The sequence below is a fragment of the Perca fluviatilis genome, chromosome 17 (assembly GCF_010015445.1).
Source record: "Perca fluviatilis chromosome 17, GENO_Pfluv_1.0, whole genome shotgun sequence".
Taxonomy (NCBI): domain Eukaryota; kingdom Metazoa; phylum Chordata; class Actinopteri; order Perciformes; family Percidae; genus Perca; species Perca fluviatilis.
The window spans coordinates 27,672,832-27,699,941 of NC_053128.1; the positions used below are offsets into that span (position 1 = coordinate 27,672,832).

At 43.4% G+C, this 27,110-nt stretch overlaps 1 protein-coding gene across 4 annotated transcripts in view; it reads left to right on the forward strand.

The window, feature by feature from the left end:
- lhfpl2a (LHFPL tetraspan subfamily member 2a) overlaps nt 1-25,101 on the forward strand; it is a 41,397-nt gene extending 16,296 nt beyond the window's left edge. Inside the window, exons 2-5 of one of the 4 annotated variants that reach the window (XR_005636773.1) lie at nt 790-860; nt 14,921-15,748; nt 23,883-24,599; nt 24,742-25,101. Coding sequence is in view for 3 of the 4 variants with exons in the window: in XM_039780750.1 (XP_039636684.1) it covers nt 15,328-15,748; nt 23,883-24,139 (678 nt within the window). In the remaining variant the exon portion in view is untranslated. Of the gene's footprint in view, nt 1-789; nt 861-9,867; nt 9,991-14,920; nt 15,749-23,882 lie in introns of those variants that run through there. The other 3 variants (XM_039780750.1, XM_039780751.1, XM_039780752.1) reach the window with 3 other exon arrangements.
- Nucleotides 25,102-27,110: the final 2,009 nt, after the last annotated feature.

Here is a 27,110-nt window from a genome sequence, read left to right on the forward strand (position 1 = left end):
GTATCATTAATTTGGAGTCGTGTTTATGGCCACCTGAAGAATAGAAGTCCAACATTCACTCTCCTTTTAGCTCTGTTTATGGTCTCCACCAACTCCTGAGGGAAATGTCTGCCTCTTTGGCTGTTAAATGCTCCACTATGTTCACCAGCTGGTTACTAACTTTGGTCACCTGCAGTTTGGTGCTGGGCGGAGGGTTTTTTAAGAGTTTTTTTTGCTGGTGAGAGTAAACCACAACAGTAAAGTTGCACTGCCTTTTGAGTTTGTACAAGTTGAAAAAGTAGAAGCAAACCGCTTAATTGGTCACAATGAAATGGGAGTGTTGTACATAAAGCAATCAGTTAAAGTTGGTTACTAGTTTGAGTCATATTTTAATATCCGTGTTGATTTCAGAGTTAAAATTAGGATGCAGGAAAATGGGATGTGTTATTTCAAAATCCATTTCACACAGGGCTTATGATTTATGGGGTTAGGGCTAGACTTATGGCTTATCCCTCTTATTGATTTTGCTGGATTATATAATGCACACAATGGGTTTTGTTTTGTTGTGCTAAACATTATGCCACGTCCCGTCGCGTCTCATTTTTATGAATATGTGAAACTGTTTACAAGTTTTCTCCAGGTGCATTTGCTCGTCTGTCTCAGGTTTAGATGGAAAATACCAACGAGCGAAAAGAGAAAAAGATGCTCATTTAAGTTGTGGAGCCAACTATGACCAAAGTGTTGCTCTCTGGAGATGGTATGGTTTTGTGATTTGGACTCATTGTTGCATTGTTCCTGCTCTCTCTACAGGTTGTGAGGAGTTGAAAGATTTGGATCGTTTGGATTTAACTGAAGAATTTGTCTCTGCGTCCACACGAGAGGTTGGTGTTGTGGTTTTTGTTTGAGGTGTATTTGCCTTTTAATTTAATTTAATTTAATTTAATTTCAATGACTTGTGACTACAGTGTAGAGCTTTTCCTGATGTAAGACCCTTTGGAGTTGGGTAGACTAACAAAACAAACAGAAGCATGGTTTCCTGCTTTTCTTGTTGTGATGTTATTGGGGTTCCTGGCCACCTGTCTGTTTCTCGGAGAAATACAAGCTGTTCCCATGGCCCCTATTGTTCCGGGCAGGTGTTATCTAACGTCACTGCTTTAAAGTCAGCTTCTTGCTGTGAGCAATTGCTTCCTACATGAACACAAAGTTAGAACAGTTATGGTTATTTCACGACGGGTTTCTTTATTTGTGCTTTTCTCTGCTATCCTTTCACTTTTTTTAGCTGGCCGAGGCTCAGTTGAAAAAAATGTACATTTGTGGAGTGGTTTTTATTTTTGCTGCCAGGCCGCTATCAATCAAATCTGATCAACCCACATCGGTACAGTCCTGATGATTAGCTGAGTTTTTGATGTATTTTTCTGAACTTTAACTTTGGTTGTTCCTTATTTAGTCGTTAATATTAAACGTTGAAGAGAAATGCTGAGGTTTCAAAATCAGAATCGGAATCAACTTTAATGGCCAAAGAGTCACATTTCTTTCTTAGAGTAATTTATTTGGATACATTTTAAGGGGATATGGAGGCAAAAGTAGTAAAAATAAGTTCAGAGCAAAGTCTGAAAAAAAAGAAGCCAATTTTCTGTTGCAATGTACACTCCGTTGCCAGTTTATTACACCTAGCTAAAATAATGCAGTCTTATACAACAGCCTTGCAATGAATCATGCCTTCACAAATGTTTTAATAAAATAAACTGTTTTGGGGAGATTTTTGTTTAATTTAGGGCCATTTCAGAGGCTTTAATTTACAGTGCTGTTGAATTGCACTGGATTCTACTGATAGGTGTTTCTAATAAAGTGGTAACTGATATATACTGTATGTATGTATATGTATGTGTATATATGTGTATATTTTCACTACCCTGTGAATCCTCTTGAGACCCCTGTTTTAAATGATGTTGACTGCTGTGACTCTAACCTTTAGTTAACTGAAGGGGAAACTGCTTCAAGTTCATGCTGTATTTTCATTGTCTGCCACGCTGACTCCTTGAAATCTGTCCGATATATTTATCTGGATGAAGAAGGAAGTTGGGGGTGTTGCGGGGGTGATGGTGTTTTTCCAATATGGAGGAAAACAACAAAGTGAGAGATAATGAGCAGGGACCACCTGCGAAGGCCATTTCAAAGTGGAAAACCCCTGCTCTAAGATAATAAACTGAATTATTTGTCACTTTGCTCCTAAAATAGGGAGACTTCATGTCAGCGGTCCACTTCCTGTTATCTCACACATGTTTTTGACTATACACCTTGTGTCTTCACTCTGTATTGGACACATCAATGGAAACAGGCTGCCACTGAGGTTTTTATCTTTTGAATTAAGTTCAAACACACTCGTATTTCTTATCAGGAAGTTTGATAAGGAAAAACTCATGTTATTGTTTCTAAATACTTTCAGCTGACATCCAAGGCCCATTTACTTTAGAAATATGAGACATGACCGTTTTTATATCCTGCCATGTCAGCTCTAAATCAGACACATTTTTCCTATTGTGTCTGCAGGATACCACAGGGGTGTCCAGTGTTTTACAGGTTTTATAGAAAAGCGTGACTGTTCAACACTCATCTCTTTGTCTGCAAGTGAAAGCGCTTACTCATCTCACTTTACTCCCCCGAAACCAGTCTGACAATAGCACAACACACTTCTTCATTTCTCAGCTTCCCACCGCTTGGTTTTGTCCTCGCCCGTCTCCTTTTCACTCGCCCTGTCCCCTCATTTGTCTCCATCCCTCGTCTCCTCGCCTCCTACACATGCTGTTACCGTTGATTTGCCAAGCGCCTGCGAGCGGGGATGATATCACTTGATACTTTTATTATCCGAAACTCGAGACAGTCCGGTGCCAACGTTCCTCAGCGGTGCTTACTTTTGATTTTGACCAGGGTATCAGGTTAAGCTTGGAGTGCCCACAACAGCAATAACTCAGCCCCCCCCCCCCCCAGGGGCTTTTGGATAAAGCAGCCAGCGAGGTCTCAGTTTGCAGGGGAAGTTAGGATTAAAGTGCCCTCATCCCAAACACAAAAGTCAGAACAATGCTTTTAGCCCTGCAGAGAAGACGGCCGAATACCAGCCACCCAGCTCAGCAGAGTGACTGATTTCCTGAGTCTGGTCTGGAAAACAAAGGCACGGGGATTTGAAGTGGAAGGACTTTTCTCCTGCGACCCCCTGTGTTTATGGTCCCCGGGGCTGTTTGCAGGGCTAAGGTGGGGCTGGAAATGGTTAAGCATAATGGAGACAGTGTTAGGCCTGAAGGCCCCCAAACTCTGCAACTCTCTAATAGTGGGAACCAGAGAAGTGCTTGAGGCTCCCCAGTCCATCAACAGTCAGAGGAAATAGGTGTGAAGAATGTAGCCCCATATTTCTTAAAGCAATATTTCTCAAACTATTCCTTTTTAAAAGGAGCTGTACTCGATATTCAGAACATTAATTGCGTCCTGAGCAGAGAATGAAGTCACACACGGTCCGGTCGCGCGTGCATGTGAATGCATGTGAGTATCTTTTGCGTTGGTATCAGACACAGAGGGCCGTGACAAAGCGTCGGTATTTGAGTGTCGTTTCTTAACAAGACTTAAGAGTCTACAGCCAGCAGCTCTGTAAGACTGCACTGGTAGCATGCTAACATGCTGATGTTTGGCAGGTATAATGCTTACCATGTTCACAATCTTACTTGGTGTGTTAGCATGCTAACATTAGCTAATTGGCACTAAACTAAATTACAGCTAAAGCTGATGAGAATAAAAGTATAAAACAAAAAAGTATTGGGTAAATTCAATCAATCAATCAACATGTTTTTATATAGCACTTTACAGCAACCAGCAGGTATCCAAAGCTCTTTACATCAAGAACCATGAATAAAACAGCATAACATACAATAAAAAGAATACAAACTTAGAAAACAGTCAAATCAGACAAGGTTACATAGAAACAGAAGGAGGAAAGTAGTAGTAGAATGTCACTACTATGTATTGAAAGCCATTATAAATGAGTAAATAAATAAATAAGTTTTGAGTTTGGATCTATAGAGAGCTACATCTAATAGTGCAAATGTCAGGGGGTAACTTGTTCCAAATTAAGATCTTGACCTGATGATGATGGCACTAAATAAATACAAAACATTTCACAATTCATCCTGAGGGGAACATGAATGTATGTGCCACATGTCATGCTAATCTATCCAGTAGTTGGTAGAGATATTTCAGTCCGGACAAACTAGTCTACAGCCATGACGTTCCACTTCCGGGATTGCTCCGGTGCCGCTGGAAATTCCGCCGGCTGGATGTCCGTTACCTTCCTCTTTCTTTGTGTTGGCGTTCTAACCTCCGGTGGATTTGTGAGGACTATGGTTAACTGCTCCTCAGATCTCTGCAGGGTAAATCCAGACAGCTAGCTAGACTATCTGTTCAATCTGAGTTTCCTGTTGCACGACTAAAACTTTTGAACGTTGACGTGTTCCACCAAAACAAGTTCCTTCCCGAGGCTATTTTGCAGAGGCACCGGTTCTCCGTCTGGCGCTTAGCGCCTCCCAAGTCGATTGTGATTGGTTTAAAGAAATGCCAATAAACCAGAGCACGTTTTTCTCCCATCCTGGAATGCTGTGTGGAATAGCCAGACCCTCCTCCTCCGCAGCGCTGTGGAGGAGGGTCTGGCAATGCGAGACTAGGACAAACAGACTGACAATGCCATCCATAGAGCCATGCCCTCCTGGAGTACTGTTTGTAGGGTCATGCAGCAGCGACCGTTTTGTCTGTTTTGGTTTCACAACAAACAGTAGTGACTGTTGCCCTGTTGTTATCGCTCTTTAAAAAGCACTGTGCCATTGTGATGCATGTTATCTCTTTTGTTAGCTGTTCCTCAGCCTCTTTAATCCTCAGCTCAAAGGAGCACGAGCTGATATTTAACTGCTCAGAGATACTATACAGACTGCACCAGAGACAAAGAAATTCTCTTTTGTGGCACAAAACAGTCTTTTCACAAGATGACTATCCAGTGAAACCCTCCCTCCCCGTCTGTGGCGGTCCGGTTGGCCACCCACTTTGAAACCACTGTGATGTGTCACTTGGTCCATGTTTTCCATCACCCTCTTAACCCTTGTGGCGATGGCTCGCCATGCGAGGGCTGTTATGGTCAACATGAAAAGATGAGGGATTGTTGACCTCCGCCTTCCTCCACAGAGGCACAGCTGAAGAATTACCCCCGTCTCTGCTTCTGGAGTGACTCCTGCTCCACCTCACCACTCAAACCAGACTGACACACCGTCAGTCAGATTGTATAAACAGATGTTTCCAGGGGGGGAAACAGTTGACCACTCACCCTGAGATCAAATAGAGGTGTGCATGTTTTGTGTGCCCAGGTCCATGTGTGTTTTTTATTACGTTCTTTATGTATGTATTTGGACTAAAAAGGCTCTTGGGATGGGTGAAATTGTTTTCTTTTCCCCCTCTTACTGCTTGTTTCTCCAACTTTTCCTCTCAGTCGGAGGGGTTAGAAGTCCTCGGTGCCTCTGCGATGTCTCGCAGGTGTGCTCCCTACTGACCACAAGCTGTGGGTTCTGTTCACCACTCAGGTCTCTGCACAATTATTCCTTATCCCCTCGTCTCGCTTTCCCACGCTCCCGTCTTGCTTCCCCCGGAGCTCCAGTGTTGGGATTTCCTCACCTTCAACACATCCGTGTGTTTATGCTCCAGCGGCACTCCCCACACAAAGTTCATAAATTAGCAAATATATGCCGCAGAGATATCTCTCCCACACTATGATATGTCCAACTACAACCACCGTTGACAAGAGCGTAATGGATAAAAATGATGTGGCGTGACCTCGCTGGGGAAATGTATCCGTCTCTTGACCTCAGCTGTCGTATTAAATAAATGGATCGGTGTCAGATATGTGAATAAGATGTTGAGGTTGTCAGTGAAGATATGCTATAGCAGAAAACGTTTCATGCAGCTTAACACTGAGATATGTTCCTTTCAGCAAGTAACTTTTAACACCTTCAACGTTTAAAGTCATGAATGGAGATGGTACAAGGGCTGGATATTGTTTTGGTACCAACTTAAATGTGTCTGTAGCACGGAGTATTAAAAACTGTCAAGTTCATAAAACTGGTTCTGAATATTTGGTCTTCTTGACTGGAAAGTTCCTAATTAAAAACAAAATTTGGCCGATGTAAGACTGGTTGCTTGCATTTAGACAGCATTTAACAAAGTTTTCATGGAAAAACATGTTTATATTTCTCAAAGTATGGTATGGAAAAAGTGACATATTGGACCCGAACACCCAGCACGACGCAGGCCGCGAGCTAGATGTTAAACATCTGCCTCCATGTGCCTGTTGATGGGCTTTACGCAGCCGGGGCCTTGAAGTGGCCAGATGGTCGTAGCTGCTCCCTCTGTGGGATTCAAACTTAGCTCAGGCTTCTCTGATTGCACGAAGAAGCGAATGTATGGCACAGAAGAATCTCCAACATCCATTTGTCACTCAGGATCTGCTTTCAGACTGCATATCTGATAGTTAAAATGGGAAGGGTATACTGTTTGCATCCATATGCCACCGTCAGATAGGCTGTCAGATGCTCTCCCCGTCTAGACATTTGTTTTGCACCCTAGATAGTTTAGACGAGTAAGCAGGTGAGCTGTCATTATTTTCCTCAACTGGAAACTCCGTAAGCTCTCCTCAGAGCCACATATTCCATCTGTTCGTCCGTCATTTCCATTGCTTTCCACAGTGAACCCTGCGTAGCCTCTTCAGGGTGGCTGGCGTTGGAGTGACGTAACACTCGGGGAGATTGAAAACACGTGGAGATAAAAAAAAACCTGATTCAGATATCTGAGGCACGTCTGGGAATCATGTGCCAGACACAAGCCAAAATCAAGCGTTTGGTTCCTGTAGTATGAAATCACTTCCTTGCTGAGTCTGAATATCCTGGTCACACACAACACTTCACTGTTTGCGTTGTTGCCATGCTCATAACTTTGTGGTACATTAACAACAGTTTTTTTTTAAATTAAGCATATATTAAAAAGTTTAAAACCAAAGTAAGATTTTTTTTATTTTTCATCTTTAGGCCACTCCATGAAATACCTTCATCCACATCTTACCTAAATCATCACTTGCATTTCATTTCTTTGACGTGTTATCTGACTGTTATCAGTTTTCACCCTTTGCTTTGCTTTGCTTTACACTTATCCACTTTCCTCAGATCTACAAGATACTATTGATAAGTCTGACAAGGAAAGATGAATTACCAGCCAGACTCCACCGAGTGCTCTGTCGAATCTGTATGAATGATGATTTAACCTGGCATGTGTAGGCTACGTGTGTGCACATGTGCTAAGGATCTTTCTCCGCTGTCTCCTCTGATCCTCTGCTCTTTGATGCGAGGGCCTGTGCTGTGTCGGAGCTCCTCGAGGCTGCCAAGGGAAATCTCCCGGAGCATCTTCGTGCAGCACCACCGGCTTCCCATTAGCCTGTAAGACGATATGTGGTCAGCCTCTGTCGGATCTGGATCTCCGAATCAACGACGTGATCTGTGAGAACGAGTTCTGCTCACAGTCAGGTTGGCTTCTGATACCGCTGAGAATATAAACAGGAAGTGCAGCTGAGATATTTTAGAAGCAACTTGCTGTTGCTAAATCTCTCCCTCAAACTGTGGTTGTCCAATTGTAGCTTAGCAACACAACAGGTGTGTCCTGCTTTGAATTTCTTTGAAGGGTGGTGTCTTTTTGTCTTTTTTGTGATTGGATGAAGCACTGTCTATCCATTGTTGTTGTTTTAAACGAACAGTCGCGGCCGTCATTCACACATCTAAACCACGCCCGTAGCCTAGTCTCGCTTTACCAGACCCTCTTCCACAGTGCTGCGGAGGAGGGTCTGGTGAGTCCACAGCATTCTGGGATGGGAGAAAAACGTGCTCTGGTTTATTGGCATTTCTTTAAACCAATCACAATCGTCTTGGGCAGCACCGCACGGAGCAACGGTGCCTCTGCAAAATAGCCTCGGGAAGGAACTTGTTTGGGTGGAATGTGTACGTTCAAAGGTCGTTTTAGTCGTGCAACAGAAAACTCAGATTGGACAGATAGTCTAGCTAGCTGTCTGGATTTACCCTGCAGAGATCTGAGGAGCAGTTAACCATAGTCCTCACAAATCCACCGGAGTTTAAAATTCCAACACAAAGAAAGCGGAAGGTACCGGACATCCAGCCGAAAAGAGAGACATCCGGCGAAATTTCCGGCGGCACCTGAACAATCCCGGAAGTGGAAGATCGTGGATATAGACTACTTGAAGGCTTACAAGATGGATTTTCGTGTGATATGTGATCCCACGATTTCTGGTGCGATCTCGTGATATTGCCAGAAATCAGCTACTGTGCAATGTTAGCTTCTATGAGAAGGGTATATCTGCAGTCTTGCAGGCTACATGACACGCGCACTTTACTCTACTTACTTTAGTTTAGTTTTGGCGCCTAAGCCTAACCAAACTGCAACGACTGCAACTGTTTCGAGGGCGTGTCATGTAGTAGGTATGCACCCGCAGATAGACCTACTTGATCTTTTTTTATAACCTTTCCAAAACCAAGAAAGGGCAAAAGTGTAAGGATTGGAATAAACCGTGTGTGTGTGGTCATCTGCCCCTATGTAAGCTGCAAACCTAAGCATGCCCGGCTAAATAATTTCAAGTTCACAGTTAAACTGTAAATGTGCGCTGCGAGAACAGTACCTAAGGGCTTAGCCAATGGTCAGTTGTTGTTTTCCTGAGAAAAGGAATTTTTGTGATATTCTGGACATTTTAGTGTGGCTTAAAAAAAAGCCCATTAACCTCTTCCCATCCAATTCACAACGACGGGGTGAGGATGAGTCAACAGGATTTAGTGAAAATGGGTCAAAGGAGAGATTTAATTAGGTTCAGGATATATGCATCTGGGCTGAAAGGAAACTGTTACGGCTGAACTTCCATTCAAACTGATAAGAAAGGCTTCTTCCTCAGGCTTTCCACGCTGCCCTCAAGTGCTTCGGCCTATCGGTTTCTCTTCCTGTTTAAGCCGGCCCCTTTTTCCGTCCTCATATGGAACTCATTTGTCTCTCCTCTGTGAGGGAATACAACAGTCAGATGAACGCTCTAGCTGACTGTTGGCTGATTCCATCCCAGTGCTTTTTGTAAGCAATCCTGAGACACTTTGCTCCCATGAGCCAGAAAGGTAATCCATTAGTCAGACAGTGAACCATCTGCTCTATCAGTTAGTGGGCATCCAGGCAGCTATCTAATCTTTTACATATTTATTAATGACTGATGAAGGATGGAATAGGATGTGTGTTGTGGTTCATGTATTGGTTATTAGTGTGCACGTTTAACAGTACTTGAGTAAATGTTACTTTCCACGACCACCACTGCTAGATAGTTGTTAAAGGTATAGTTCTATAGCATGAAGTGCACTTTTGCTCTTTTAAGTACACTTATGTAAACCAATTTAGTCTTAAAGTAATAAACTAGTCCACTTGCAAGTATACCACCAGTATACTTATTCACAGGAGGATACTTAATGGTGTGTACTTGAGGTTAACATGTTTTTTGTAAAGGAAGTGAAAATCTAATTCTCATTTGGGCTGATAATAAGATGTTGGCCTTGGCTGATTGAAAGTGTGCAGAGAGCAATGAAAACAGAGCGAGAAGGTGAGAGAAACTGAGAAAGAGGAGAGACCCTCTGCAGCTCCAGCTCCTGTTATTCTAACCCAGATTCAGCGCTGAAATATGGCCACCATGTGGACTCTCTCAAGAAGTGTGGCTCCAGTGTCAGGGCCAGCCAATCAGAGGAGACGTGGCGGTCCAGGGAGGAGGGACGTGGGGAGGGTTCGGGAGTCAGGAGTCTGAGAGAAAGAGAGCAGCATTAAAAGTGTGTGAGCAGAGGAGAAGAGTCAGGCCAGAGAAGCCACATCTCCAGGAGAGCTGGACTATCCACAGACCAATGGAGACAGGTTGGTCTTATTTTTCTTACTTATCCCGCACTAATTTCCTCCATTTAACCTACTGAGGGGTGAACACTTGAGTCACTCATTCATATGAACTGTCAGCTGGGTTCCTGGCTGATGTCATAGGATATAGGACATAGGATGTAAATATTATGTATATTATGTAGGTCTGAATCACAAGCTCCAGGATGCTGAGCAAATGTACAACAGTGCAAGGAAAACCTGACTATGAAATATAGCTATGAAATAATACAAAACCAGATGGATGCCCAAAGCAAGAAGAACTTTTACTATTGGTTTTGCTGTATTTGACATTTTACCATGTTATGGGACAAGAAAGTGAGAGTATGTCAGGGGTCCTCCGTGACCAATCATCTCCTGCATTCCCTTTCAGTAGCTGCAGGGGCTTCCCATTCAAACAGATCTTCGCAGATTATGAGTGCTCCCTTTGTTTTAAAATTGGTTTGCCGTTGGGTCCTATAAGACATGAGAGGTATGGGCTGGACATGCAAGGGAATCCCAAAAAAATAGAAGCTGCATACTTCTGAGTTTGTCATTGGATAATATTTAACAGAATGGTATGCTTAAAAGCTTATCTTCAGCATGTAGACCCTACATAAACCCTCCCTAAACCCCTCATCCAGCTCTAAACAAACACTCTCCATGGTGACGCGTCACTCTGGTTGTGGCATGTCCATAGATATGTAGATTGTTTCCGGTCTGTGGCAGCGTGAAAAGGCGTTTCCTGCTGTTTTGTTGCTGTGATAAGAGAAAGGCTGAGTGGACGCTTTGAACAGGAGTTGTATTAGCAGCAGCAGGGATGGCAGTGTTGGCCGAATAGTGGTTTGGTTCACCTCTTTGGTCAAGATTGTAATATCTCAAGAACTATGGTCCCCAGACACAGACATTCAAGATCCCCAGATGATGAGGCCTAATGACTTTGGCGATCCCATGACTTTCCTCCAGCACCACCACTAGGTTAACTATTGGCTACATTGCCGTGAAATTAAGTACAAACATTCATGTTGCCCTCAGGGTGAATTGTAATAACTTTGGTGATCCCCTGACTTTTCATCAGACCCAATTTTCAAACTTTGAATACTTTAGTTTATGACCAAATACCTGCAGAAGTAATGGCATTCTACAGAACAATATATACAGTATGTGAGCGCCCACATTTTCACTTGCCATCATTCATAATCATTTTAGCCAACGGTTAATTTTTTTTAACCGTCTGCCTCCGGTCTACCATTGGATAGTCTGAAGAGCTGCAATGCATTTTGGGACAGTTGAGTATGTCCAGTACAGTAAGCTCATGTCTCAAACTCAGAAATTCTTGCTAATGTAGCATACATCCTGGTATTTCTCGCATACACAAAATCCACATAATATGCACTTGGACTGCACTACATATTCAATTTCACACCATATTAGTATGAATAGTATGTTGGTATGCCATTTTGAGCAGGCCCATAGTCTTGTTTAATTTAGTGTGAATGTTAATGGTGTTCCGCCGTAACCGATCAGGCATCTTTAACATCCCACTGATCATTAGTTAATCCTGAATATCATTTTGAGCCTCTCCATTAGTTAAGGCTGCAGGGAAACTGATGTCCAACTGTGGAGAAGTTCCCTTCACTTGGGGGGAGCATGTGTCATATGGCAGGGAGTCTTGTAAGTGTGTGCACGCATGGGGATTAGGGTTGGGGGGTCATTGGGGTGGTGGGTGCTGTCTGAAGCTTGTAAACTCTTCTGTGCGTGTAAACCGAGCCTCAAATAATCCTGGGTCTCCCGCCTGGTTACTCAGGGAGTATAAAGGACATCATAAATCCACCTCGAGCCTCACATATATGGAGTACCGTGCTTCTGTCTATCTTGGGAAACTTCTGTTTGCGATAACTGCTCATATCTGTCTGTCTGGGAACAGCGTGCAGACGTCTGGGCTCTGTTGTGAAAAATACCAGGTACATTAATAGAACCAGATCTGTCTTAGACTTTGTTTTAGATCTACTAACCCACTTTCAAAAGGGCAGCTTTAGACAAATTTAGAACCACTAGTAGTTACTGTGTAACCAACAGGCACATGATGCCAACCAAGAAAGGTCAAAGGTTAAGTGTCCAGGTCTTCAAAGCTCCGTATCTCCCCAGCTGGTTCGAATTGTTTTAGCTCCAACAATATTCCTGTCAGTGAGGAATTAGTCCTTCGCAACTGGCCAGCAAATGTTTGACCCTAAAACTCTGGACTGCCCGTTGGTCTTAAATCCTAACGTCAAACATGAGTCTCGTCAGAGGACCTCTGGGACTCGAGCTTCAACGGTCTTTTTGTGCGAGGGGGTGGGAAGTTTTTCAAAACGTCCAGCTCGTGAATGTGAGTCTGCAAACTCTGCATCTGTTCCTGCATCTGTTCATGGTGAGGCAACGAGCACTCTTGTGATTCATAGAATTAATTTTGGTCAAAATCCACAGAGGCGGCTGTCTGTGCCTGTTCTTATGATCTCATCTGCTTTACACAGTCCAAACATACTCAATGTTAGCTCACACACACACACACACACACACACAAGCCCTGTACTGTAACAGACCACAGAGCTGGGTCATTTTCCTCGAAGAAAGGGTGGAAAAAAAGAACTGTTGTTGATATCTCAACAGGATGACAAAGATCAAAGTTTGTGTAATGCTCTTGCACACTCACACACTCGCTGGGATGCGACCACAAGGGATGGCCGCGGCCCGCAACCCTCGCTGTAAGGGCACACCGTGGGGGCTGAGCGATGGAAACCTCGCAGTGCGGGCAGCACACGTGTCAATAGCGGCCCCCAGATCCCTCTGCTGCTTTGCCAAACACTGGTTGGAGAATGACTAACAGACTCCCAGGAGGCAGGGGAGGAAAAAAACTCAAAGAAAAGAAACAACTGTCAGCTTTGGCCCAGAACTGTATTAATAACATGAGCACAAAGGCCTGTAAGGTAATCCAATGTCTGTGTTTTAATGTATGTGCTCATATTTGTTAATGTCTGTCATAGATAAGATCTCAAACTTTCCATAAGTTAAATAGAAGTTTAAAAGATTAAAAGACCTAATGGCTTAAGTCAGAGATGATGAAAATGGTCTTTATTGTCTGTTTACTGGAATCCTCACCAGAAAAAGCATCTTTTTTAATGCAATTATGTAACCTGAGTCACTTCATTTAAGAAAAACCTCATACAAGGTTTTAAAATGAGGCCCCTAATTCAGATGTCATTATTGTATTAGTAACTAGGCCAGTTTAGAATTCCGTCAGAGACATTTACGTTTGTTACGACTGGACCCTTCGTAGCATATGGTTAGTCAAGAAGATAACTAATCCACCCTTTAAAAGGGCTAGTTTGACATTTTGGGAAACACACATTTGTTGAGAGTTAGCCTAGCTTAGTATAAAGACTTGGAGCAGGGAGAAACAACTAGCCTAGCTCTCTCCAAAGTTAAAAAATACTTAACATAACTGTTGGCAGGAAAAGTTTTGAGAAAGCCAGGCTAGCTGTTCTACGCTAATGGCTAATGTTTTTTCCGATTCGGTTGTATGTAATTATTTAAAGGTCCCATGGCATGAAATTTATGCATCATGGCTTTCAAACGAGCAAAGTGGTAGTTGGTCAAGGCCACACCCCCACCCTCCACCTTGCCCCCCCCTCTCCTCCTCAGTAGCTACAGACACGGCACATCCTAAGGAAAGCTCATGTGGGACTGGCTCTAGTGGCTGTACCAAGGCTGAATTTCGGGAAAGAAACTTCAGATACAGTATTAGGGGACCACTAAGGTCTCTATATAAAAGCATCCAAAGAGCACCATGTCATGGGACCTTTTAAATGATATGATGTGAACGTGGCATAACTCCTTAGCAAGAAAGCAATTGAGCATGTTTTCCAAAATATCGAACAGTTCGTTAGCATTTAGCTCAAAGCACCGCTGTGCCTAAGGACAGCCTCACAGAGCTGCTAGCATGGCTGTAGACTCATTAGTCTTGTTGCACTACATTTCCTAGGTATCACTTCTGAAGGAGGTTTGAGTTCCTTTAAGTGTCACTCTTTGTTTATGACTGTTTGGCCATGAAGGCTTCACTACTCATTCAAACTTGAACAAAGTCTTTCTTGACACCAGTTGCAGGATCACAGTCAGCGCTAAACAGGAGCAATGTTCACTTTTATAACAAAATGTAGCAAGAGATTGTGTTTTCTGACAGATTTGGCTGTACTTGTGTTAGTTGTGTATGTCTTGGTGGAAGATGTGTCTTTTTTTTATGAACTGACACTGTTTGCAGCTTCCTCATTGTGCTGTAGTGTCACTGACTCAGCAGTGCTGCAGGCCAGGGTTGATGTCACTGAGGTTATCAGCGGCCCTGGGACAGCCGGACGGCCGTTGTGTTATCAACCGTTGGCTGACCCCGGGTCAGCTCTGTGGGCTGCTTGATGAGAGGCCTCCGGCTTGTTTTTCTCTCCGTCTGCTTCCGCTTCTCATCCCGCCGTTTCCACGTCTATTTTAACCCTCCCATCTCCACCTCCAAAACATGAATAGTTTTCCAGATTTCATCTTTACAATCTGAGTCACGAAGATCCACTGGGATTACAGAACCACGACAAGTGCCCTGATTACAAATCCTTGAACATAAACACACTGAAAACAGAAGAGGCCCACTTCAAATGAACACGTATCATGAACAACTCATTAACCCTCTCATAAAGATCTACACCAGAAGCCTCCCTTCCTCCTCTCTCTGCTCCTCCTCCACACTTTCCTCATTCTGCTTTTCCAAATAAGATAAGCAGAAACAGGAGAGTTGCACTTCCTCAAATAAATACATAAAAATACTCAGCTTTTTTTTTTATACATGCAATTACATTTTATACTTGCAATTAAAAGCACTCACTCTGTTGTCCTGTGTCTCTGTTTTATCTCTTAGGTGTGTCTGATGTGACGCCAGCGGGCTGGCTCAGGGAACACAACTTCAATACAATGTAGACACCGAAAACCAGACAGAATAAGAGCCTGAAGACCGAGTCGACCAAAGGAGGGTGAGTTCAAGGAGGAGGAAGAACAGCTGTGCTGAAACGACACCGGAAGAAGATAAGAAGTGAAAGGAGCAGAGAGAAAAAGGGGGAAGCAGCAGACTGTGAATCATTGACCAGAACCTTGTCTGTACAGCGCTGTCGTCCACTCCTTCCCGAGAAGTGTTCACTTGCTCTCATATCTCCGCCGGAGAAGAATCCCAACCACCGGCTCTCGGCCTTTCGAGGGCCTCACGCTCTACCTGTCCACCTCTCAGCAGCGTTGAAATCTGAGCAGAGAGAGACTCCAGCCACCGTCAGAATGTGCCATGTCATTGTCACCTGCCGCTCCATGCTGTGGACTCTGCTGAGTATTGTGACCGCTTTCGGAGAGCTCATCGCCTTCATGAGCACTGACTGGCTGGTGGGATTCCCCCGCACACCTGATGCTGTCTTCGGCCCCCATGGGGCCACCGCAGCCGGAGAGGCCTACAGGCCCACTTTAGGCATCTACGGCCGCTGTATAAAACTGCCCCACCTTAAGCGTGGAATACTGTGCGGACCGTACGCGATACACTTTGGGGAGATTGCCAGCGGGTTCTGGCAGGCAACTTCTATCTTCCTGGCGGCAGGGATCCTGCTGCTGTGTGCTGTGGCGTTCATCTCGGTCTTCACCATGTGCTTCCAGAGCATCATGAAGAAGAGCATCTTCAACGTGTGTGGACTGCTGCAAGGGATCGCAGGTGAGATGTGCACATGACACATATTTTAATTATTTGGTGCATACCACCGATCTTAAGAATGATTACTGCCTGCCAAAGACTTACAAAACAGTTAAAGTCTCCCTGTAAATCTTCTTTTTTGTTACATTAGAGATCAGTGTAGCTCTTCTTCAGGTACAGAGGGATTAAACAAACTCAGGTGTGTGTCATTGAACAAATAGTCTTGGGGCTTCAGTATACTTCATCAGAAGTGTTTGTCGGATGGTCAAACAGCTTCAGAAACTCCCTCCACTCCTGCCTTTCCAATGTTTGACAATTTCTGTAACTTTCCAAACCGTCAATTTCGACATCCTCACTCACTTTACGTCATGATTGAAATGGTATGTTACTGTTTTTTACTTCTTTACACAATTAGTTTAGTCACTTTCCATGTGTACGACACAATGCAACTCCACGAATGTCCTCGAGGAGAGACATATTTAAACAATTATTGTGTCTCTAAACACTTTTATGTCTGACTTGGTCGAACAACACATTGTACAAACTAGTTATTTTCTAACACAACCTACTTTAGTCCCACTTGTGGGTGTGGCTACAACCACCGTGTCAATACAGACCTCCAAGCAAGACGCAAACATATTTCAATACTATTTTGCTAAGTACTTTACTCCTTGATATACTTCACAATTCCCTGTGTACACCTAGACGAGAAAGATGTGCATGTGTTTTTGCACACTGACTGTACTGATCTAAAAAGAACTGAAGGATCTTAAAGCTAACCTTTAATTGTTCCTCTTCATTCCTGTGGCCTCCACCGTTCATCAAGGTACAGTTCTACTTTCAGCTGAACACAGTCATTATGGGCACCACAACTCCCACCGCTAGAACTGTGTGTTTGATTCTTGTGGAGCCTCTGTGAACTTTTACCCCAAGCGGGCAGAAGTTTGAAACACATGGTGGCTTGTTTCCACCCTCAGAGCAACTGTCACCCAAATGTTTACTTTCTACCAGTCAGCTGGAGCTTTTCTGAATCTTGATTGGCCTAAAAAAACCAAATTGAACGTGCATGCGTATCTCTTATTTGTGTTTGAAGGGTGTGTATCCAATGGTTGTGTGTCCGAGGCCAAAGCTTGGGCCACTTTGACTCAGCGTGGTGAGTTATGGAAGGGAGGAGGCCATGAGATCATGTTAGCTGAACCTCCTCTTTCTTTCACAGACTGTAGCTCTCAGCTCTGTGGTGATTATGGCTGTCCTCCCCCACAGTTGTTTATTTGGTGCAGGCCCAAACAAAAAGAGGTGGGTGTGTGGTGAAGGACATGCCGAGCAGTAAACCCAGCTCTGCGCAAGGCCTGCTGACCTGAGAGCACGCTTAAATCCATAGTGAATCATGAATGGCTACTGGAAGGCTCGCTTGACTCCATAAGCCTTTAACAGCTCAATGTGAAAGGACACAATGGATGTTATTTCCTTTATTACGTGACATTTTCTTCACATATCTGATCGGAAGTTCCGCCGGATGGCCCTTATTTTCGGCCGGATGTCCCACACCTTTCGCTTTCTTTGTGTTGACATTTTAAACTCTGGTGGATTTATGAGGACTATGGTTAACGGCTCCTCAGATCTCTGCAGGGTAAATCCAGACTGCTAGCTAGACTATCTGTCGAATCAGAGTTTTCTCTTGAACGACTAAAACAACCTTTTGAACGTACACATGTTCCACCAAAACAAGTTCCTTCCCGAGGCTATTTTGCAGAGGCACCGTTGCTCCGTCTGACGATTGTGATTGGTTTAAAGAAATGCCAATAAACCAGAGCACGTTTTTTTCCCATCCCGGAATGCTGTGTGGACTCGCCAAACCCTCCTCCACAGCGCTGTGGAGGAAGGTCTGGCAGTTCAAGACTACCTTAAAGGCAATATTGGATTTTTATATTATTTCTACAAACTGTTTTTCCAAAATATCGCTGAATATGCTACTTTTGGTTTAGCTTCTGAGCTATGAAGAGGCAGGCTAGTGTGACAAGAAAGTATTGTATTTAGCTAGACATGGAGAAACTATGTGTGCTCTGAACATATTGAACGTACAGCAGAGAGTGATTTGTGCTGCAGGAGTGTTTTTTACTTGCTGTGACTCTGGGTTTATTTTGGGATCCATTGTAACTGTGTGAATCCAAACAGAGTAGCTCTTTGTTTCAAGCAATCCTTAACTTCAGAGCCACCTTCCAAGCCTACAAGCGATAAATAATTAATACTCAACAGAGTTTTGGTGGAGTATCCCTCTAAGTACAAGTTTGACCATTTGCTATGCCACCCCATGCTACATCTGTCAAGCTTAAGCATTCTGTGGTAACCGTGGCAGATTTCCCAAAAGAAAAAAAAAAAAAATACTGTATAATCCATAACTTTTGTTCTTGTGTTTTTGGTTTAAAAATCAAATCTTAACCGAGTACTGAGTGTAGTTCTCACTGGAGAGAAATCCCAATGTTATTAGAAACATTTAGCAAACGGTCAATTGTCAAGTTTTTAGAAATAGTCATAGCCACACCAATACGCCAACCAAAAACTGTGTTACATAACCTATAAATCTCTCGGTTTATATTTACAATCTATATATAAGCACTGGGAGTTTGGCTAAAGTAATGAAAGTGTGGAAATGCAGCGCTGAGTCTCCTCGTTGTGGAGAGGATAAGGATGCGGAAGAGGAAAGGGAGCGAGAGGAGCTTCAAACAAAGACTGGGGAGGCAGGAGGCTTTCCTTCGGGGCCTGTGGAGCTAAAGGTCAATAACCTTTTACTCATTCCAACCGCAGCAAGAGATAAGACCCAGAACCTGACATCGAACAGTGTTCACCTTTTTTTCCAACATCAATCAGTCAGTCAGCGTGCATGAAAGTCTTCAACGTGTCTTTTCATCAGGCCTGTAAATAATATCACTCTCACTGATATCCAGCGGCAGCACTACACCACACAGACTCTCTGCTAATCACTCTTTCCACTATTCGTGCCGACCTGCCGGTAATGAGAAAACTGAAGCCAGACTGCAGATGTTTGGGGAAGTGATTGACCTCAGATGGGAAGATTGTGATGCCGTTGCCAGAGATGGTCACGTCATTGCACTGGAGTCTCCAAAGCCCATTAACCTAAGCTCCACATACACTGATATCACTGATATCTACTTTTTACTCTTTTGTCCCCTATGACACACTTTCTGCTGGCCACAGTGTCTCAGATGCCATTAAACTGACTCACTTTCAGGTGGTTTTAAGATTTCAGCTGAAGGTAAATCCATTGCCTTTCGCTTTATGTAATCGAATGGCTAAAACAGACGGTCCTCTGTTGAGGGTCAGTCGGGTACACTTTGTATCCTGCAGGCCCCCTAAAGACTTCTTGCAGACTACCTGTAAGTGAATTTTCTGTACGTTCATTAAAACGCCGGCCTCACTCATCGTCACTCGCGTCGAACTTCAGCCAAATGGGATTAGAGACAAGACGCCAAACAAACTCAGCAGTAAAACTGTCTCCCAATTCAGTGTTGAGTGCTTTTATAACCTGCCATTAAACCTTCTCTCCAGCCGTGAGTCACAGACCTCATCACAGGTTTAACCGTTGACCGTGACTCACCCCGAGGCTGGAAGAACTGAGGGAAATAAAACTGCGGCAGCATTACTGTGTTGTGATAATTCTGACATAAGATAGCATGTGTTACGCAAAAGAGTAAAGAACTGATAAGAAATGTGATACCCATGTGATAGCTCTTACCGGATATCTGTGTTTACAGTGGAGGTGTGGCTGGTTCACAATAGCTAACCTGATGAAGAGCAAACATGCAATATTAAGAAAAGAATTGTTTGTGTTTTACACGGCAGAATTTACGGTCATATACAGTATATCTGTAATTTTACAGTAGGTAGCAACCAATAAATCATTACTTCTTCAATTGGGAAGCCTTCATCAAACACCTTTCCAGCAGCTGCCTCCAGCTGTTTTAAGCAAATAAACTCCAATAAACCATGTGTACACTGACTGCCCAGCACCAAACAGCAGACAGACACAGTAAGAGACTAGCTGGTGAACATAATGGAGCATTTAGCAGCTAAAAACACAGATTTTTCCCTCCAGGCTTTGGTAGAGACCAAAAACAGAGCTAAAAAAAGATTGGACTTGAATTAAATATTGAATATTGGACTTACTGTACATTCATTGGGTGGAAACAAACACTACTCCAAATGAATGATGCTGTTTGATACATGTCTAAAATACACAACTGTTTTACTTTTGTTAGTCGCAACTTATCAAAAAAGTTGTTGCTGATTTAAAGCTTACAGTATAATCTCTTAACCTGAGATCTCAACAGTCAGCTTTAAATCTCAGAGTTAAAGTCTCAACTGATGCTTAAATTCAAGTTAATGTCAGAACTTTCTACAACTGAAAAAAAAACACCTACAATGAGGTATTCTCTGTTCGTTTTGAATCGGTTATTTGTGTTCAGAGGTCAGCTTGTACTTGTCAGCATGTGTTTAATTAAGTAGGCTACAATGGTGGAAGAAGTGCTAGTAAAATTAGGAATACCTAAGTCTAAAAATTCAAATGTTACATAAGTAAAAATACAGAAGTATTATCAGCAACATGTACTTAAAGTATCAAAGTAAAAGTACTAATTTGTTACCTTACTTTCTCCCTTCACTTGACTAACTTGTCTTCTCCTTAAGGAGGCTGCAGTCAGGGAGGGTCGTTATCCTAATTTGGTGGCACCTGGTTAGACACCAAGGTTATAAATGCCAGCCACTTCTCATTGTCTCCCAGTCTGTGACACATTCATCACGTGGACACAAACAAAATGAATGCTAATGTTGATTTGTAGCTGTTGGAGGATGTGTAAATGCGCGTCTGCCATGTCAACATTGAGTGCCGTGTTTACGGATTGTTGCACTAACCCCCAAACTGGCCACAAAATTCAATAAATGCGGCTCTAAGAACAAATATTATGAGGTCTGACAAGAAGAATCTACAGCCACATTAAAGAAGTGCTTTGAGCTACAAGCTAACCATGCTAACAGGCTCACAATTACAGGCCGACTCATTTCAACATGATGCTCTCAGTTGACAGTTCATTAACCACGCCTGGCTGAAACTAATGCACCGCCTCTGAGCTTTTTTTTAGGATGCACAAAATATGAAAAACACTTGCATAAGACCGTACAACAGCACCACAAATTACTGCCTCTGCAAAGACCATAAATTTGAATCAAAACCTCTCTATAACTGAACTCTGTAACCTTTATGAAGATTAGGATTTAGTAAGTAGTAGTAAATATTGCTGCAACGGAGTTCAGCTGCTGGCATGCTCTAGCTCACAATGTTATTGCAATGTGAATTTTCCTGGTCGGGAACTCATTTTTCCAATCATTCTGAATGCCCTATCTTGCAATGTTAACGTAAGTATAAAATAATTTGTGTATCTGCCCCATGATTCGGATCCACTCCAAAATGTAATGGGTTCTTCCTTAGCCCATGCTACATGCTTCCACTAAGTTTCCTAAAAAAAATCGGGACAGTAGTTTTTCCATAATCCTGCTGACAGCTGAACGAACAAACAACCAACCGAAAACAAAACCTCCTTGGCGGATGTAAAAATATAATATATATATATATATATATATATATATATATATATATATATATATATATATATATATATATATATATATCGTTTTGATGATGTATATCGTCATCTTTCCCAGCCCTATCTTCAGCTTCTTTAATGAAAATATGTACTGCTTTTCCTTATCTAAATGTTATAGGTAATTCAATATCTTTTGGGTTTTGGATTGTTGGTTGGACAAAACAAGACATTCAAAGACATCGTCTTTGGGCTGTAAGAAATGAAAAGTGATGAGCATTTTTCACTGTTTAACAGACCAAACAATAATTGATAAATAGAGAAAATAGTTGCCAGTAATTCCCTCTGCCCTCTCGCTGTCTCTTCTCATTATTTTCTTTGTGTGGATCCCAGCTCTTCTTTTTTCCTGGAAAGGAGAAGGGCGGCCAGATTTCTTGGAGCTGAGCGCAGACCTGCTGTGCTGTATTACAGGGTAGAGGCTGTGGGAGAAGAGGTTTGGGGGGGGGGGTTGGTGGTGGTGTCAGGGAGGCAGCTATCAGACATGGATTGATGGTGGAGAATTGACAGCTTGAAAGTTAACAGAGACAAGAGCCAGTGCAGAGGGAATAGTGAGGCTGCGAGGGGTGGAGTGCTGTGGGATATTAGGTTAGAAGGTCCAGCATGTGGGGGGGGAGCATGTGTGTGTGTGTGTGTGTCTGTGTGTGTGTGTGTGTGTGGGGGGGGGGTAGGTCTTTAGGAGGGGTGGGGTTGAGAATTAGAACCATACCTTCAATCCATCACTGGAGCCGGTCTGGACGTCAGGGCGATGCAGCAACATGTGGAAAGAATTTATGACCTAGTTTTCATTTCCTTGTTTAATACGATATTGGGTGCTTTAAGAGGGAGAGAGAGAGAATGGGAGGAGAAAGAAAGGAAGCAGAGAGAGGGAAAGGGAGATTAGTAGAGCGAGACAGTTTCACCTCCACATTTTGTTTTTAGGGGGCAAAGCGCCAAGACCTGCTCGTCGAAGGAGAGCTGAAATTCCCGTCTGGTTCATTTGTCTGTAATTGCATTATTGTAAACGTTTCCTCCTGAGCGTTGATTGGTGGCAGACCCCGTTGTCCGGCCTGCTGACCAGTTGAAGATCAGTGTGTGTCAGGAGTGGTATTAGGTGTTGAAGCCAAGTCACAGAAGTAGAGAAGTAGGTCACAGTGAGACAGGAAGTGACTCCGTCCTTCCACCAAGACACAGGACGCCGGAGGTTCAGAGTGCGGCAGGCGGGAAAGCCCTCCGGCCGCCTCTTTCCTGTTGTTCTCAGCTCTCTGTTGTGTGCACTGACCTGACAGGCATGTGTGTCAAGATTCAGGTTTAGGTCTCCCTTTCCTGCCTTGGCAGTTGGCGTAACGGAGACCTTGCTGTGATTATCTTCAGTCTTCGGTCGTCAGGAAATCATTTCTGCCTGGCGTAACATTTCTTTGGGTCCTGATGGGATGCTTTTGGATGCCATGATGGCACTGAAGGCAGGAAATGTTTTCGTACTGGAGAATGTTGGCGGTCACAAAGATAATTTGCTGCAGTCATCCCTCACAAACTAAAGCCCATTTGATGCACTGTGGGTTTTTTTTTTTTTTTTGCTTGAAGATGGTGATGTTTGTCAGTTGTTGAATCAGACAGTGGTTCAGAGAAAGATGAAGGTAGTCTGCGTTAATGTGAAGGCTACTCTCAGCCTTAAATCACTTTGGAAAAAAATAACATTAACGTACTGCTTCTGTCCGATCTTCACAGTCTGGATGTGAAAGTGCTGTGTTGAGAAGCTAACTAAAGAAATGACTTGCTTGTTTCCTTTCCTTATAATCAGAAGAAATGCATAATTTAATATTTTTTTTGAATAAAAAAAATATGAATCGATTTTGAATTCTATGAATCGGTAGAGCTTTTTTTTTTTTTTTTTTTTTTTTTTGCACACCCCTAGCAGACCCCTGCCAAGGCATGCTCTATCCCACAACATTATTGCAATGTGAATTTCCCTGGTCGGGACCTCATTTTGCCAATTATTCCGAATGCCCTATCTTGCAATGTTGACAAAGGTATAAAATAATTTGTGTATCTGCCCCATGATTCGGATCCACTCCAAATAATAACATTAACATACTGCTTCTGTCCGATCTTCACAGTCTGGATGTGAAAGTGCTGTATTAACTAAAGAAATTACTTCCTTCCTTATAATCAGAAGAAATGCATAATTTACTAGGAATCTGAAACACATAATACTGTAAAAGTAGAAATGTAGGTTTCCTAAAATCTCAGGTTGTTGTTGGACAAAATTTCATTGAGAGGTTTTGCGGTCTAACCTTTATTTTAATGGCGTTTGATGTCTATACTGTAGAAAAAAGCCAGTTAGTGGATATCGAGTACAGATTTCATTGTCAAATCTAAGGTCAAGAATGAACTATATGCTCTCCACCGTGTTGTACGGCACACTCATATTGCTATGTATATTGTTTTTTAATAAACTACCATTAGTTAACGACGTTCCTTCCGTTCGTTTCCCCTTCTCGCAGGTCTGTTCCTGATCCTGGGTCTGATGCTGTACCCCGCTGGCTGGGGTTCAGACAAGGTCCAGCTGTACTGCGGTCCCGACGCGGCTCCGTACCGGGCCGGGCTCTGCTCCATGGGCTGGGCCTTCTACACCGCCATGGGCGGCACCGTGCTCACCTTCATCTGCGCTGTCTTCTCCGCACAGGCCGAGATCGCCACCTCCAGCGACAAGGTCCAGGAGGAGATCGAGGAAGGGAAAAGCCTCATCTGCCTCCTCTGAGGCCCAGATACTTTTGTCCTGTTGGGAAAAGAAGAAGAAGAAGAAGACCTGCCTTCTGTCTTTTCTCATAAGACTGGCCTGTGAAATGGAGGCCCCTGCGTTGTTTACCACTAAAACTGACTGTTTGTCTGTCGCTGTTTTGTGTTCATGTGGGAGAAATCTACAAGTGCCAAGTTTTTTTCTCAGTGTTTGTCTTTGTCTTTCAGCAACGAGAGGTGCTGTGTCTGTTATTGTATTCACCTTTCACAATGTGGACGCCCAGAGAGGCTTTGTCTGTCGCCACCTGTTCTGTAAATAAGTGTGATTATATATATTTTGTACATAGTTATGATGATCGCAGAATGATCGGTCGGCTTGATCCAGGCTGGGCTGATGATGTCACTCTTGCCTTAAAAACACTGGTGTTTTTGTCACCAGACTACAACCAGCTAAACCTGGATCTGTTAACTGTTTGCCACGTGTGAGTATAAACTCAACAAGGGAACCACTACTCAGTCAGAATAAACTACTCACAGAACAAAATGGCTTCCGCTCGGAGCGGATGTCCTTTTTTAAAGCTTACAGAATGTACATGTCATTTGAATGATTTAATGTGTTTGCAGACCCTTGAAATGTATCGATGGAAAATGGATCTCAACCCAGACTGCGCGAGGACGTGCAGAGGAAAGCTCTGTGGTGCCTTCTCGTTTGTCCCCTCTCCCGAAATGAAGTCAGCTTAATCCTAGCCTGAGCGGAGAGCTGACCTGTGAAGGGTCTGTGCCTGGTCCTCGTTCAGCAGACATCCTGGAATCTGTGCACAAAGACATGGACAATGAATGCTGAGGACACATGCAGTACATGAAGTATTGTTATTGTTATTAGTAATGTCTGGTTTCAGGGAGTCTGCCGAGTCCTAGATGGTGTCCTATCTGTTCCCATGTGTCTGTTCTACCGAAAGAATAAAGAGAAGGGAGAAAAAAAAAGGTTTGGTTTCAGTTTTTATCCAGTGGAAGCCTCACTGTGGCGAAGTAGAGGAAAGGAGGGAGGAATAAGAGGAGGGTGGAGATGCAGCAAGTGGAGCAGCCAGCTCGGTGCTGAGACCTCGGTTTGGCCCTTGAGGTGGGGGTGGGTACGTTTTTTCCAGCCAGCGGGTGATCAGTTTTTCCACTGATGCAGAACTGAACTGTGTGTGTGTGTGTGCGTGTGTGCGTGCGAGTGTGTGTGCATGTGTCTGCCTCATATTCAACTAAGTACATTTACTCAAGTACTGTGCCTAAGTACAATTTGAATGTATTTGTCCTTTACTTGAATATTTCCATTTAATGCTACTTCTCGGCCATTTCAGAGGGAAAGATTGTACTTTCTTCTACAATTATTCTGCTGCTGTAGTTACTAGTTGCTTTACAAATGAAGATTTACATAAAGAAGCATATAATAAGGTTAGAATATACATTGTATTGTTAAATATTAAACCAGTGGGTGCCAAACGGTTTGGTTTGTAACTAGTTTGGGCCACTTGTTACGTGTCAGATGTCTAGGGTGTACAATTGTTCGGGCATCAGAACTTTTGGGGGAAACAGTTTGTAAATACAGTATTGACGGATCATTATCTTTTGAATTGATTTGAAATTGATTGCAAACAGTTGCTTATTCAAACATCCAGTAGTTATGGAGCAACATTATCATTCATTTGGAGTCGTGTTTGTGCCCACCTAGTCTATACAACAAACGACATTTCACTTCATAAGTGGGTTTACCCAGGCTACTTTGCTGCAGCTCCTCTTTTCACCCTGTGTGTTGAGCTCTCTGTTTTAGCTACAGAGTGAGGCATCACACTTCTGTTCCATCTTTGTTGAGAGTCACACATGCGCAGTAAGTACTGCTAGCCGGTCAGAAGCAGGCTGTGTCTCAAACCGCACACTTCTGTCAGTACACTGCTAATGTGCACTGACCACTTCCTGCCGTACTGGCCACTTTCGATGGTTAGTGTCGTCCCAAACGGAACACTTACGTTAAAACACTTACCGGAAATGACGAGCGGTCGGCTCGCCCCGCCACCTCTGAAAATCTGACGAAAATCTCTTAAACTGACCTTTGTCGATCTGTCGAATATGAAGACAGATTCAGCAACTGCACGGCCTATTTCTCTCTTAAAATTTTTTCAGAAACACGTTTCCGGTAACTATTTTTGTAAAATTTGAGATCGTATTCTGAACGAGCCGCCATTATGCTCTGTTGTGAAATCTATGTGAAATCCGGGAGAAGCCAGACCCATGTGACGCGTTCGTCCAATCAGCTGCCGGTCAACACCCTGGTCCCTCCCCTTTCCGCTGCGTAGTCAAGATGGCGCCCATTTAGTGTGCGTAGTGTCCATTGTTCTACACTGAACTTTTTGACCGTTTTTAGGGGGTCATCCGGGTACTTTCAGTGCTCTGACTTTTTGCGTTATCTACACTATATACTTAAAACTAAGTGCTTGAAGTGTGCAAGTAGGCGGTTTGAGACACAGCCGCAGAGCATGAGGGCGTGCCACGCTGGCAGCTAGGCGAGCATTATAACATGTGTTACAAAGTGACCACGTTTGTCTCTGAAGTAAAGGCTGGACTACAATAGAGCTGTTTGGAGCAGTTTGTGAACAGAGTTTTCTCTGGAAGATGGTAAGTCCCCACTTTGTAAACCTATAACTTGCACAAAAAGATATATAACACTAGCCTGACAAGCCAGACCCACATCCAGATGTTGGGTCTGGGAACTCACCATTGACGGAGCTCAATCCGGGGCGGGATAAACGGTTGTCTTTCAAATTACCTCTGCACGTAATAGGATAGCGCTACAACCAGGCAGAGCAACGAAGAAGGTAGCGAAGCTAGTTGATAGGTTAAACTTTTGCCGTATCCAGTCGGCAAAACTATGAACACATCTTCCTTTTTTAAGAATGACTTCAGTGCCGTTCTTTGATCTTTTCTCAAAGAAAAGCTGAACTCCAAGTCTT